Source organism: Mastomys coucha, unplaced genomic scaffold (genome assembly GCF_008632895.1).
Source record: "Mastomys coucha isolate ucsf_1 unplaced genomic scaffold, UCSF_Mcou_1 pScaffold7, whole genome shotgun sequence".
Lineage (NCBI taxonomy): Eukaryota > Metazoa > Chordata > Mammalia > Rodentia > Muridae > Mastomys > Mastomys coucha.
Window position 1 is genome coordinate 35,788,684 of NW_022196913.1, and position 13,206 is coordinate 35,801,889.

Below are 13,206 nucleotides of genomic sequence, written 5' to 3' on the forward strand. Positions count from 1 at the left end.
TTTTCTTGTCTTGTCTTTCCTTAAAAGAGAGTCATGGAGACAAAGCCCACTTCGATCTCAGACCTCAGACACCACAACGGCGGCCGGTAGGAGGCTTGGGTCTCTGGTTCAACTCCAGCCTGTTGGCAGAGCCTCCTCCCACCTGCCTGGAGCCTCCACTTTCGGTCCAGCCTGTCCCTCAAGGACCCTTCAGGTTCCATTTCGCTTTGCAGGATTTCACCAAGACAATTTTAAGGAGCCATAAGGGGTTTCCTCTGTCTAAACGAACGAGAACAAAAGCAACCCGTAATATTGCCCTCACTGAAGACAACGGGAGACCAGATGGCTGAGGGCCAGAAAAAAAAAAAAAGGCCGTTTGCAGAAAATCACTGCGGGACCCTCCCCCCCGCCCCCCCCGACACAACAATAGACCTGGGGGTTGGTTGGTTGGTTCGTTCTTGGTTGGTTGGTTGGTTCCGTTATTTGTTTTCGGTTCACTCATTTGTTTACAAGACCAGAGTAAAGTTCCAGGAGCTCCCTAAGTCATTTGAAAACTAAGACACAATGTCCTTAACTCCTACCCTCTCCACCACCTCCACCACCACCACCACCACCACCACCACCACCACCACCACGACACACAAGGCTTCTGAGAACCAAAAACTAAATGAACTGACTGACCTCTTCACCTAGCTCTTTTTCCTTTGAAAACGTTAACTGGAGAATGCGCCTTAAGGGGATCAACCGAGGACGTGATAAGCCAATATTTGAAGGCATCTGTCCACCAAATGCAACACTACTGGGCCTCAACCAGTTGCGGGAACCTGCCCACCCATCCCACCCCAACCCCATACCCACCTGGCTGTAACGCCCGCAGGTAAGGCCGAACAGTTGGGGGTGAACCGCTGCAGGCTGCCCTACGGGCTGCTATTTCCAAGAGCCTGGCGCCACCTAGCGGACTCGAGAGGAACACCGAGAGCGTCTGAGTTCCCCTAAGTCACCAAAGCAGACACAAAAGCAAACTAACACTCCAAAAGTCCACACCCAGGCTTTGCAGCTCACTCCCTCTCAAGCGGCAAAGACTTTACGACCAAACCCCACAAGTATGTCATCCTGGCCATACTATCCTCTTTGAATCTCAGGAAGCAAAGTGTGTCCTCCCAAAATACAAACCAAGAAGTATTCGAGTTGACATTTCTCAGAGCGAGGATGTAGGTTGGCAGGCTCAAGGCAGAGTCGTGGAAAAGGTGGGAAAGAGGACGAGGGGGTCCGTAAATCATTTGGAGGGATTTTTGGCCCTGGTCCTCGTTTCTGAAACCTTTCGGAGCGACTTTGAGGCTGGTTACATAGTTATTCTCTTTTCAAGTGCACGTCCTTCCCCACTGCAGACTTTCTGGTGTCCGAGGATTGTGTTTGAAAGGGAGGAAGCATTCTTGAAGTGGTGGGTGACGGATTGTCTAAACCCTTCTAAGATATTCTGGACGGGGGATTTTGAGGCAGTTCAGCCATGAAGATCCCCTGGAGAAAAGGGGTAAGTGAATAGCGGCCGAACGCAACCCAATCTCGAGCCAGACCCACAAAATAATATTGGAGGTAGGCTGAGCCTATGGGGGGGGGCGGACTGATGGAAACCTCTGTCCTGTATAAGGGTGGGAATTTGGTGGGGAAGGAGACTCCCAACACCCCAGCTTCGGGAGAGAGAGAAGGGGCGTGGGGTTGTGGAACATACCCTCAATCCACTTTCTTTCGGGTCTTGCAGGGTTCTCTGCCACTTTGGCTGCCTGTGGTTTGCATTGCTGTTGAGCTCTTTTTCTAATCCCAGTGGAAACCTTAACCGAACTAGAAGATATTCTTATGAGGGGAACAGGCTTAAGGTTGACCAAACCCATGCCAACAGGAGTCTGGCGGGCTGATAGCGCTGCTATCAGCTGCACAGGCTCCTTGCTGCCTCTGCATGAGCAACAGCAGCCTTAGGAATGCTCAACGAGGGGTATTCTCGGCCTGACGTGGGACATTCCGGGCTCCTCCTGGTATTACTGGAACCGGAGACTACCAAGCACCAGGAGTCTCCTCCAGGAAGGGTTAGGCACACACCCTGTGTGGACTGGGAAATTGAGGGCTAGGTGGGCAGTGAAAGGGGCTGCTCAGGCCGTGCTCTACGGGACTTCACTTTTTCCCAGCACCCCTTAGGCCAGCCCCATAAGCCATTTGCCCTCTAAGACTAGAGGGACCAAGGGGCAAGCTGAAGGGGCCCACGGCCGGGTAAGAATGGCAAATGGGGAGGGAGACTCCCCAAGAAGCAGCACTTCAGAGACAGAGTCTGGGCGCCCCGAGGTCCCTAGTCGGTCTCTGGGCGCCGAGCACGTTTTATTTATCCCTACAGAGGATGCTGGAGGACAAAAGAAATATTTGGACGTCAGAACTGATTTATATTTTTGGAAGAGCTACGTTTCCTTTTCTGAAGAGAGGCGAGCGCGCCCCATATCCTGCGCTCGGCGGGAGGACTGCAGCGAGTTTTGATGCGCCAGGAAGTTCATCTACGCGGAGGCGCGGGGGCCCGGCGCCCCGCCGAGATTGCTGCCCTCCCAGATATTTATTTATTTGGAGGTGGGGGTAGGGAAGGCAGAGGGCGAGGAGACCCAGCCAAACTAGAGAAGAAAACCCGGCCACTGGGTTGGGACCTCCAGGGCGCTTCGGTGAAAGCCCGCCCGCAGCCAGCCAGCCTCCCCATTCCACCAGGGATGGCTGGAACCAGCCTTGCAGCCTCTGGGTGTTGGTGGGTGTTTCTGGTAGCTTCCTTGTGTGCGTGCTCTGTGCCCTCCTGGAGTGACCTCTCCGGGCTCTGCAGTGCTTCCCGTGTGAGCCCGAGTGGCTAGCCACCCTAGCCACCTCCATCCAAGGCGGAAGGAAGGAGGGGGCTGAGAAAACTTAAAAAAAAAAAAAAATGGGGAGGGGTGTGTGTGCGCGCGCGAACTCCCAAGAGAAGAGACAACAAGGGGCAGGGTGGCTACTCCTGAGAGCGCCTTGCTGCTGTAACTGTCTGGCCCATGAGGCCACCAATCTCCCACAGGTTTCTAGATAATCTCAAAGATCAAGCACCCTAAAGCCAGCAGATATTTAGCTCCAGCTGTACAAAAGGTCGCCGAATCAACTTGCCTACGGGGCAGGGGCATCTGCACCCACACTCTCGTCCCAGATATGAAGTGCAAGCCCTCAGCTTCTTCATCTTCCTTTGGGGGGCGCCCTGGCCTGTGCCCCTGGCACCTCCACCCCTAAACATAACTAGCTGTAGAAACCTAAATGGCACTTGTTCCTGCCCGCAGGGGTTGGGTGAGAGTGGGCACTGTGGAGTCAGGTTCCTGGGGACATCCAGATGCAGAACTTGTGTAACTCTCACTATGGCCATCTAGAAATGGATAGAAAAGGGGCCTAGGGGTTTGGTTTGTTTTTGAGTGGGGGGGGTCTGGTAGATTAGCCCTTTGTCCTCCCCCTCCAAGCACCTCTGATCTGGCCTAGTGGAATCTTGCCTATAACCAAACTCCGGAGCTGTGGTGCTGTAGGTTGATCTTTGAGGAAGGTGACTTTAAGAGTGCTGCCCTGAACACAGGCTTTTGGAGTGCTGAAAGATGAATACAAATGAAATCTGGCTCTTACCTTTATTACCATGGAGTACAGAGGTTCTTAGCCAAGGAAAGAGAGAAGACTATAAAGGAAGTTTAAAATTGTTACCTATGACTTCCAGATTAAGTTCCCCTCTCCAATCCCTGCTGGTGGAGCAACCACCTACCACCATAAAGCTCAAGGACACGCTGGCCGGTTTTTAAAGGTCTGGGTAATGACAGCAGCGGGCAAAGACTACTCAAGCAACCCCAGACCCTGTGCCACAAGCAATTAGTGAAAGGCATCGTGGGTGCTCAAAAGCCTAAGCAGGGACCTAAACACGTGGTAAAAATGATGGGCTCTCCCCACCCAGGCTCAGGCTAGAGGAAGAGAAAGGTGCAGAGCATGCCAGTTCATCCAAGACCGGTCCTGAATGCCCTTAGATATGCCGAGTGTAGATGGGTCTCTCCCATCTCTGCTGGTTTAGTCTAAGCCAATTCATGGAAAACCCACGAAACAAAAGGAAGCATGCTAAGAAAAAAATTTAAACCACAACAATGGAGCGATTTCCTAGAACAAAGTGTGGAGTGCAGAACAAAATCAGAGAAATCCAATTTTCGCTAGTTTACATTCCCTTGCTCTGGGGTAGGGGTGGTACCCCATGGGTTTGGAGGAGGAAGGGAACCCACAGCCCAGATGGAGATAGTTGACCAACCCAGTATCGACAGAATGAGGACAGTTCTGAGTTGTGTGGTTTTTCTTTTCTTTCCTTTTCTTTTCTCCCTTTTTCTTCCCCCCCCCCCACTTTTTCTGTTAAACAAGCCCATAGGCTGATCTAGAATCATTTAATGAGCCATACGTGTACTTCTCCATTTAAAAAAAAAAAATCAAGGTTTTTGTCGATTATAGGGAATAAAATCAGTGGAGGAGGGCTCACACCAGCAGAGGGACCGCTTAGAGAATGGGACAGATCTAAACAAATCAGCACGGAGATTTCCATTTTAGCGGTGGCTGGGCTGGGGCTAGGGCTCAGGTAGAGAGCCTCCCTTGTTTGCCTCAAGGTGCAAGGCAGCACAAGTAAGCCAACAAGCAAAAGCCTGCCCACCAGAAACGGATACTCTCGCCTGGAGAAAGAATTTGACCTGATGCGCAATCAGCTGTGTTCTTTCTCCACAGATTTGGACACATCCATGACTAAAACACAGACGTTTAGCAGCAATCAAGAGAAAAGAACATCGGATTTGGAGTCCTAGGCCCACTCCCTCCCTAAGCCAGCTAGACCATTTGCCCCTGAGCAGCCTCAAAGAATCATTGAACAGGGATCTCCAAGAACAAGAACAGGTTTTGGAGATCATTTCCTGCCCAACAGCTCACCACCAAGCTCCCTGTCCTTCTGGAGTTGGGAAGGGGGTTGGGAGACTAGGACAAGGTAGGCTTTCCTTGTATCAAAGCTGTTTGCAGACCTTGCCTTGTATCAAAGCTGTTTGCCTCTGCCCACTGTCTAAGACCCACTGCTGACTACAAGAGCCGTTTCTTACAGATTTAGAGACTCTTAGTAACGTGCGATTGATACCTGCATGGCAAAGGACTCCTTTACCTTGTATAATGTAACCAGTTGACTCAGCAGAGACTAAAAATATATCGAGATTTAAAAAAAAAAAAGTATAACCCTTGTAAAAATCTCAGGTAGCCATTAGAAAAGAAGTCAATGGTTCCCAAGCTGAGAGCTAATGATGTGGAAGGTTATCAAGCCTTGCCTTGATTTGAAAAGGCTTAGTGCCTTCAGTCTCTTCAGACCTAACACTTTTAAGGCCAGTGTTTAAAAGCAAGTACTATGTGGGAGTGAGATTCATAGAGTCCCCCTGTGCAAGAAACAGAACAGGTGGAGAGCTGATTGACCACAATATTGACTTCATTCAAGTTTCTCAAACAGGTAGCCAGTCTTTTTACAAAACACCATCCCTCCCCTCCTCCTCACTCTTCTTCCTGAACCAATGTTTTTCCCACTTCCATATACACTCACACAAAAACACATTTACCAACACCGAAGTCTGCCCACTGAGCTCCTTTGGGCCATTCCCATCCTCCACCCAATTTCTACCTCATCTAAGCAATTCTTTTCAGACACTTAGAACTTTGGTTTATTGAGCACATATTTGCTTCCATATTAAGTTTCATCAAAAAATTAGACCAGGCAAAATGGCAAAGGGGGGTGGGGAATCAGCATGAAATAAATGGGGACTTGCCCCCCAAATATTCGCTAGTCAGTCAAAAAGAAATTCTTAGAAAGTCGAAACATCAGCCACCCCCCCCCCCCAAGCAAAACATCCCTTCCGGAAAAGAGCGACTTGTTTCTTTTTTTCTCTTGCAAATGAGCGGTCCACTCAGTTCTGCTCGGCGGTGTTTTCTTAGCTGACTCTGGGCTACAATCGGGCCATTTTCGGACACATTCCCATGTAGGTACCAGGGGTGCTCTGGAGGAAGCTGTCGACGCCTGTTCAGCTAATTTAGGTTTTCTTTGTCTAATTACTGTGGAGCTTAGGGAAAAGGAGCCGGGCTCAGGGCAGTAAACTGACACTCGGGCTCTGTGTGTGGTATCCAGGCAGGGTTTGATGGAAAAAGCCTGCTTCCACTCAACTCCAGGTCACTGTCTGGGGCCAGCCCCCTCCCCCCGCACCCGCCCTTTCCTCTGTTCCTCAGACCCACCAACAGCCTCCATCAGGGGCAGTTCCCGTGCACTAGGGCACTGAGAGCTGGTGCAGACTCCCCACCCCCAGGAGGCCAGACCCCACTGGCTCAACCAGGCTCTCTGTAGCATCTTTATTGGGCCCTGCACACTCCTCTTTGCCTTCCCTCTCATCTTCCCAGGCTCTCTAGGGTACACAAGGCAAACCAAGTCCTCTGAGGGCTGGTGCCTGTCATTTTGCTCCCCTGGTGGGCATATCTTTCCCTCGGAGCCAGGCCACCAGCCCTCGTGTGGTCAGGCCTACTTCAGCCTGCAGCGCTCTTTGCAGCCCCTGTCCAGGGTCAGACTACATTTCCCCGCACGTGTAATCCAATAACTAACTGTCGGGTCTCATTGGAATGATTTCTCCTGAGGGCCATCTCTCTCTGAGCCGATTCTTACTGAGAGGAATAAGCTACAACTGGAGGAGTGTTCTCGAATGAAGTGAGGTGGGCCACGGTACATGGGGGAGGGGGGAACCGGAAGACTGACGCTGTAAACCCACTGGCAGCTGTGTGGACCTTCCGTGTTGATAATAACTATCAACTTATAACTATCTCCTTACCTCAAAGTCTCTCTCTCTCTCTCTCTCTCTCTCTCTCTCTCTCTCTCTCTCTCTCTCTCTCTCTCTCTCTCTCTCTCTCTCTCTCAGCATGAAATGTAAATGACAAGTCAGTGGAAGGTGTAAGCAAATAAAACAACCGAATGGATTCGACTCATGAGAGTCCCGAGTCTCTAAGACTTGGCCCAGGTTTCTCCACCCAAATCCCAGTGCTCAGCTGAAAATCTGTTCATAACTGCCCCGGGCACAGCTCACGGGCGCCCAGTGTTTGCCCTCTGCTATGACCTTTCAGAAGCCTGCATATCCAGCCAGAGAGAGAGAGAGAGAGAGAGAGAGAGAGAGAGAGAGAGAGAGAGAGAGAGAGAGAGAGAGAGAGAGAGAGAGAGAGAGAGAGAGAGAGAGAGAGAGAGAGAGAGAGAGGAAAAGGAGAGAGACCCGTGGTTGGCACGTTACCTTGGGACGTCTGGCACCCTGGCGTGTGGCTGAGGGCGGCACTGTCTAAATGAAGTTGACAGATGGTGTCAGTTCGGGCACTGGGGGACCGTGGCTAAGGAAGCTCTTTCCAGGGCACAGTCTCCCCAAGACTCAGCCCCCACAGGGCTCGGCGGGGGTGGAGGAGGGGCAGGGTGTGTCCACTCACGGATCGCGGGGTTGGGGGCACTTCTGGGATAGGAAACGGGCTGCTGGGAGGGACAGAGAATGAATTGCTGAAGTTAGGGATAGTCGAGTTTTGCCAAGGTTGGGAGTTCTCCTCCCAGCAGAATGCCAGAGGATCTGTAGCCCTGGCTTTGAAGAGGGCAGAAGGGGAAAGGGAAAGAGCCCGAGAGGAATTAGTAGTGCTAGCAGGACCCGGGAGAGTCCGGGAGGCGATAAGAGCAGGAGCCAGCCGCCAGGTCCAGAGGGGGAGGAGTGACGCGAACCCCGTGCGCCCTCCCCGTGGCGGGCGGCGCGGAGCGAGGTGGGGGCAGGGCGGGGTGGGGTGGAGGGAGGGAGGGAGCGAAGCGGCCGCGGGGAGGGCGCGCCAGGGAGGAAGTCCAAGAGACAGAGAGAGGAGCTCTCCTGAAAGAAGACGACAGGCTAGTCCCCGGGGTCCGGGCTGAGGTCTTGGCTCGAGGGCGCAGCTGTCCGGCCCCGAGCAGCGTCGCCTCGGTGGCTTAGGAGACGGTTGCGCAAGGAGCGGGCCGGAGGCTCGGAAGAGGGATGCGCGGGGCGTTGCCTACGACCCGCCGCCGCCGCCGTCGCCCGAAGCCCCAGAGGAGCTGAGGGAGACGACGCCAAAGCGCTGGCCGGCAGTGGCCCAGGCTGCAGCGCGGCCGGCGCAGTAGGGCACCCGCCGGGTTTGTGGACCGACCCGGCTCCGGCGCCACCGATCCCGGTCCGGGGTCCGCCCCCCAGGCCGGGCCTCGCTCCCGGCTCCCAGATGAGCACCGAGGGCGGGCCTCCGCCACCCCCGCCGCGCCCGCCGCCTGCCCCACTCCGCCGCGCGTGCAGCCCGGCGCCCGGCGCGCTCCAGGCCGCCTTGATGAGCCCGCCACCCGCCGCCACCCTGGAGTCCACCTCGTCGTCGTCTTCTTCATCCTCTGCCTCCTGTGCCTCATCCTCTTCCAACTCGGTCAGCGCCTCGGCGGGGGCTTGCAAGAGTGCGGCGAGCGGCGGCGGTGGCGGCGGTGGCGCCGGCAGTGGGGGCACCAAGAAGGCGACCTCGGGGCTGCGGCGTCCGGAGAAGCCTCCTTACTCGTACATCGCGCTCATCGTCATGGCCATCCAGAGCTCGCCCAGCAAGCGCCTGACGCTCAGCGAGATCTACCAGTTCCTGCAGGCGCGCTTCCCCTTTTTCCGTGGCGCCTACCAGGGCTGGAAGAACTCTGTACGCCACAACCTCTCGCTCAACGAGTGCTTCATCAAGCTGCCCAAGGGCCTCGGGCGACCGGGCAAGGGCCACTACTGGACCATCGACCCGGCCAGCGAGTTCATGTTCGAGGAGGGTTCGTTCCGCCGGCGGCCGCGCGGCTTCAGGCGGAAGTGCCAGGCTCTCAAACCCATGTACCATCGCGTGGTGAGCGGTTTGGGCTTTGGGGCCTCGCTGCTGCCCCAGGGCTTCGACTTCCAAGCGCCCCCGTCAGCGCCTTTGGGTTGCCACGGTCAGGGTGGCTACGGTGGCCTCGACATGATGCCCGCAGGCTATGATACAGGCGCGGGAGCTCCGGGCCACGCGCATCCACATCACCTCCACCACCACCACGTCCCCCACATGTCGCCCAACCCGGGCTCCACCTACATGGCCAGCTGTCCGGTGCCTGCAGGTCCTGCAGGCGTCGGTGCCGCGGCGGGTGGCGGCGGTGGCGGTGGGGACTATGGGCCGGACAGCAGCAGCAGCCCTGTGCCCTCATCCCCGGCCATGGCAAGCGCCATCGAGTGTCACTCGCCCTATACTAGCCCTGCAGCACATTGGAGCTCGCCTGGCGCTTCACCTTACCTCAAGCAGCCGCCTGCCCTGACGCCAAGCAGTAATCCCGCGGCCTCTGCTGGTCTGCACCCCAGCTTGTCTTCCTACCCGTTGGAGCAGAGCTACTTGCACCAGAACGCCCGCGAGGATCTCTCAGGTAATAAAGAGCGCCAAGGCCGGCTGCAAGCGGAGCCTCTGAAGGCCAGGGCTACTGCACCCTCGGTCCCCAACGCTGGGGTCTGCGGAACTGGGATGCTGGGGGTTGGGGGGGTTGGGAATTCGGTTCCCTATTCCTGAATGAGGGGAGGGGATTTGATCTTGTACCCTTCTCTGATGCTCTGGGCCGGTTGGTGGGCCCCAGAATTCCCAGACTGGAGAAGGGTGGTGCCAAGTCCTAACCTTTCCTGGCCTTCATTAGGACACTGGACTTTCTCCCAATTAGGTCAGACTCTGAAAGAAGGCATGTGACCTTTGGAGACCTTGGTCGAGGAATTAGGTCTGGATCATTTCGTTCCCCCTACTCTTTTCAGAGTACATTTTGCTTGACTTTAGTTCCTAAAGTAGGTGACAGAAAGGGACTGGTTCAAAGCAGAGCGAGTGAGGAAGAGTTCTTACTTGAGCAAGTAATGACAGGAGATGGTAAAGAAAGGGAGAGAGAAAAAGCAGAGAGGAATCCCAAGGATGATGCTAGTGACAGAAGGCACCAAAGTGTTGAGGAATCTTTGAAAATACACAAACACACATATACACACCGTGGACACAAGTTTGTCCTGGGCATCAGGACGTAGGTACCCTGGTGTGATCCCTCTCGCACCCCAGGAAATGTGCCCAGAGACCACTTGCAGTGTGGTTGGTTTATGTTGTGTGGGTTGCAGATTATGAAAATTTATTGACTTGTGAAAAGTGGTTGGCCGGTGTAGGGAGAGAAGGGAGTGCAGCAGAGAATTTTGTGTGTTTGTATGGCTTTATCTACAGGATAGAGATAAACCCTGATTAATTCCACCCCCCAGGCTCCCACAGGGGTGCAGATAGAAATCTGGAAGCCTGTCCGTCAAGGGCAAAACCCAAAGGTGCCCTCTCCCACATCCACTTGCTGCCCCCATGTGAAAATTTACAGGCTCATGCATACCTTCGTGTGTTTGTGACTACGTGTGTGCCACAGGAGCTTGGGGGAATATGGAAGCCAAGAAACAGCAAAAGATCTTGGAGAAATTTCCCAAATAAGCCTTTTAACTGGGGGTCTCAGAGGTTAACCAAACAAAGACAGTCTAGGCAGGACCACACGGGAGAGGATTTTAGGCTGACTTAACCCACCACGAACAGAGTCTCCTTCAATTTTATGGGAATTTCAACAAGTAACCAATACAGATGACCCTCTCTCTTATTCCCCACCCCCACCCCAGCACCCCTACTGGCTAGCTGTCAGTCTCCCTCTTACACACTGAACTGGGAACCTACGCCTCCCCCACACTGCTCTGGCCCTGTCCTCTGTCTTTCCCTTGGAGTAGACTTAGCTTCCCTTGAACCCAGGCTCCTAGGCTGTCCAACTGCCAGGAAACTATAGTCTAGGAAGGAAGAAACAAACAAGCAAACAACAACAAACAGGAAAGACATAACTGACTTTTTTATTAGGTTCGTGTCCCATCCCACACACTCTTCTAGGCCGTACACAACCCCCCCAAACTCCGCGGATATGGCAGCCTAGAAGCAGGCCTCCGATCTCCTATTCTCCTACCAGCCTTCCCCATAAGCAGTAGCTTAGTCCAACTTGGTCATGGTGTCATTTGTCATCCTCTCTTCCTAGAATATTATTCCGATTTTGTCACCTCCAGTAAAGACCTTGTCAAGGGGCTTTCAGAGAGCACTGCGTTGTACGCGGGGACCCTGCAGGGCCTGGTTCCTAGCTTTGCCCACATGACTGAGGCCCACTGAAACTGGAAGGTCCCTGGAAGCCTGGCACAGCTGAAGCGGTGGCCCAGGGATAGCTGAACAAAGCCCCCAGCACACACACACACACATCGCCACACACACAGCACGACCCCTCGACCTTCCTTCTGCCACACACCCGCATGCGCCCCCCCCCCACTCCAAACACACTTTCTAACAGAATAACGGAGGTGGCGAACTCAGGGAGGCAGCGGCGACACAACCCGCTAGAGGCAGGCGTAGTGGGCGCTCATCACGAAGTCCTATAAGCTTCTCTAGGCAGCTGTGTTTGCTCCCCCGCGGCTCATCAGCGAGCAGGCAGCTGCCTGGGACCGGGGAGGCACGAGCTCTGATATTCTCGCTGATAGCAGCGGTGGCGGCCAAGGATCCAATCGTCCCACGCGTTCACCTGGGTCGCTTCTCCGGAGCCGAGAGGTCCCACATTGCCACAGAGGCCGAGTCACACCCGCTGCTGAACGGCCTAGTAGCTTGTTGGGTGTCCGCCTTAGGGCTTCCATGTCGCCGGTCGCACGTAAGCTTTTCTTCAGTTTGCAGTCAACCTCATTGCGGGTGACACAGGCGTGCGGCTGGTGCGGGTCACGCCAGCCGGGTGCGCAGAGGAAGTCCTGGCAAAGCCTGTGCAAGCAGCAGAGATGCTCGCTGATCCCTCGAGCCCGACTGCTGCTCCTCGGAGCCGAGAAAGCAAAAGCAAAAGTGGTTCGCAGGTTGACGCTGAGAGGGACCGGCTCAGGTCCGGGACAGACAAGCGCTGGACACAAGCTCTGCCCAGGCTCCACCCGTTCCTTTTGGGTACTCCGCGCGCAGCTAGATACCCGGGCTAAAGAGCACTTCTCAGTTCCCCGAACTTGTCCCGGTCAAGGCAAAGCCGAAAGAGTTCGGGACCTAGGAGATGCCTGCCCGCTGCCTGTGGTTGGGAGGGGGCCACTCTCTTCCCCTTCTCAGGCCCCTTCTTCTCTAAGGTATTTTCTCTGTCATCCTCTGTGGACGAAGGGGATAGCCCCAGATCCTGGCTTCTCGAGACAGAAAAACGAGGTACAAAAACAGAGGTGAGGGCGGCAGAAGTGGCAGGGTGCGTGTGCGGAGCTCAGCCTGTATCCCGGCCTGGCAGACAGGTCTCCCCCGTCCAAGAGAGGGAAGTGGGAATTCATGAACAGATTACCTCTCAAGGTGTTCACGAATTCCCACTTGCCTCTAGAGGAGGGGTACTTACAATCAAAGCGGGGCAGGCGTCTTGGGACTCCAGGGCGCTCTGAGATGCGTCCCCCTCCCTATCGGTTTTATAGCCATACATCCAAAGGCCACCAGTTGCCATTGCACCCTCAGTCAAAAATAACACAAATTAAATGGAAAAATCTCGAAGTAATATATCCCACCATCAGCTGGGTGACTTTCACTGAAAAGATTTTTTCTTCTTCTTTCTTCTTTCAGTGGGACTGCCCCGTTACCAGCATCACTCCACTCCAGTGTGTGACAGAAAAGATTTCGTCCTCAATTTCAATGGCATTTCTTCTTTCCACCCCTCCGCTAGTGGCTCTTATTATCACCATCACCACCAGAGCGTGTGCCAAGATATTAAGCCCTGTGTTATGTGAATGGACAGAGAGGCCTTGAAGGCCACTCTCCCCTCCGAGAGGGGCAGCCAGGAGCTGCAACGGACTCACACACTGTGCACACGTGGCTAGCAGATAGCAGTAAGTAGCACACCCATCACTTAGACAAATACCCTGGGGAGTCCTGCTCACGGATATTTGCCCACCCGTGGAAGAGGAAACCTTTCGAAAGGCAATATCCCAGAAGAGGGATAGACAGAGGAGGGTACTAAATGTAAGACATATGTTACTGTGTGGAAGACATAAAACTTTTCAGTTCTGGGGGTGCATTCACTGATCAGGGTCTGAAAAGGGAGGTGGTGTGTGTGTGTGTGTGTGTGTGTGTGTGTGTGTGTGT

At 54.3% G+C, this 13,206-nt stretch overlaps 1 protein-coding gene and 1 long non-coding RNA gene across 2 annotated transcripts in view; one reads left to right on the plus strand and one right to left on the minus strand.

The window, feature by feature from the left end:
* The window catches only part of LOC116082282, a 17,141-nt gene extending 9,617 nt beyond the window's left edge, over nucleotides 1-7,524 (minus strand). The window contains exon 1 of the long non-coding RNA XR_004115229.1: nucleotides 7,320-7,524. This is a non-coding gene — a long non-coding RNA (uncharacterized LOC116082282). The remainder of the gene's footprint in view (nucleotides 1-7,319) is intronic.
* Nucleotides 7,525-7,968: 444 nt separating this feature from the next.
* Foxf2 (forkhead box F2) lies at nucleotides 7,969-13,200 on the plus strand. Its single transcript, XM_031358576.1, has 2 exons — nucleotides 7,969-9,469; nucleotides 12,688-13,200. The coding sequence occupies exons 1-2, from the start codon at nucleotides 8,287-8,289 to the stop codon at nucleotides 12,849-12,851; spliced, it is 1,347 nt and encodes a 448-aa protein (XP_031214436.1). The 5' UTR covers nucleotides 7,969-8,286; the 3' UTR covers nucleotides 12,852-13,200.
* Nucleotides 13,201-13,206: the final 6 nt, after the last annotated feature.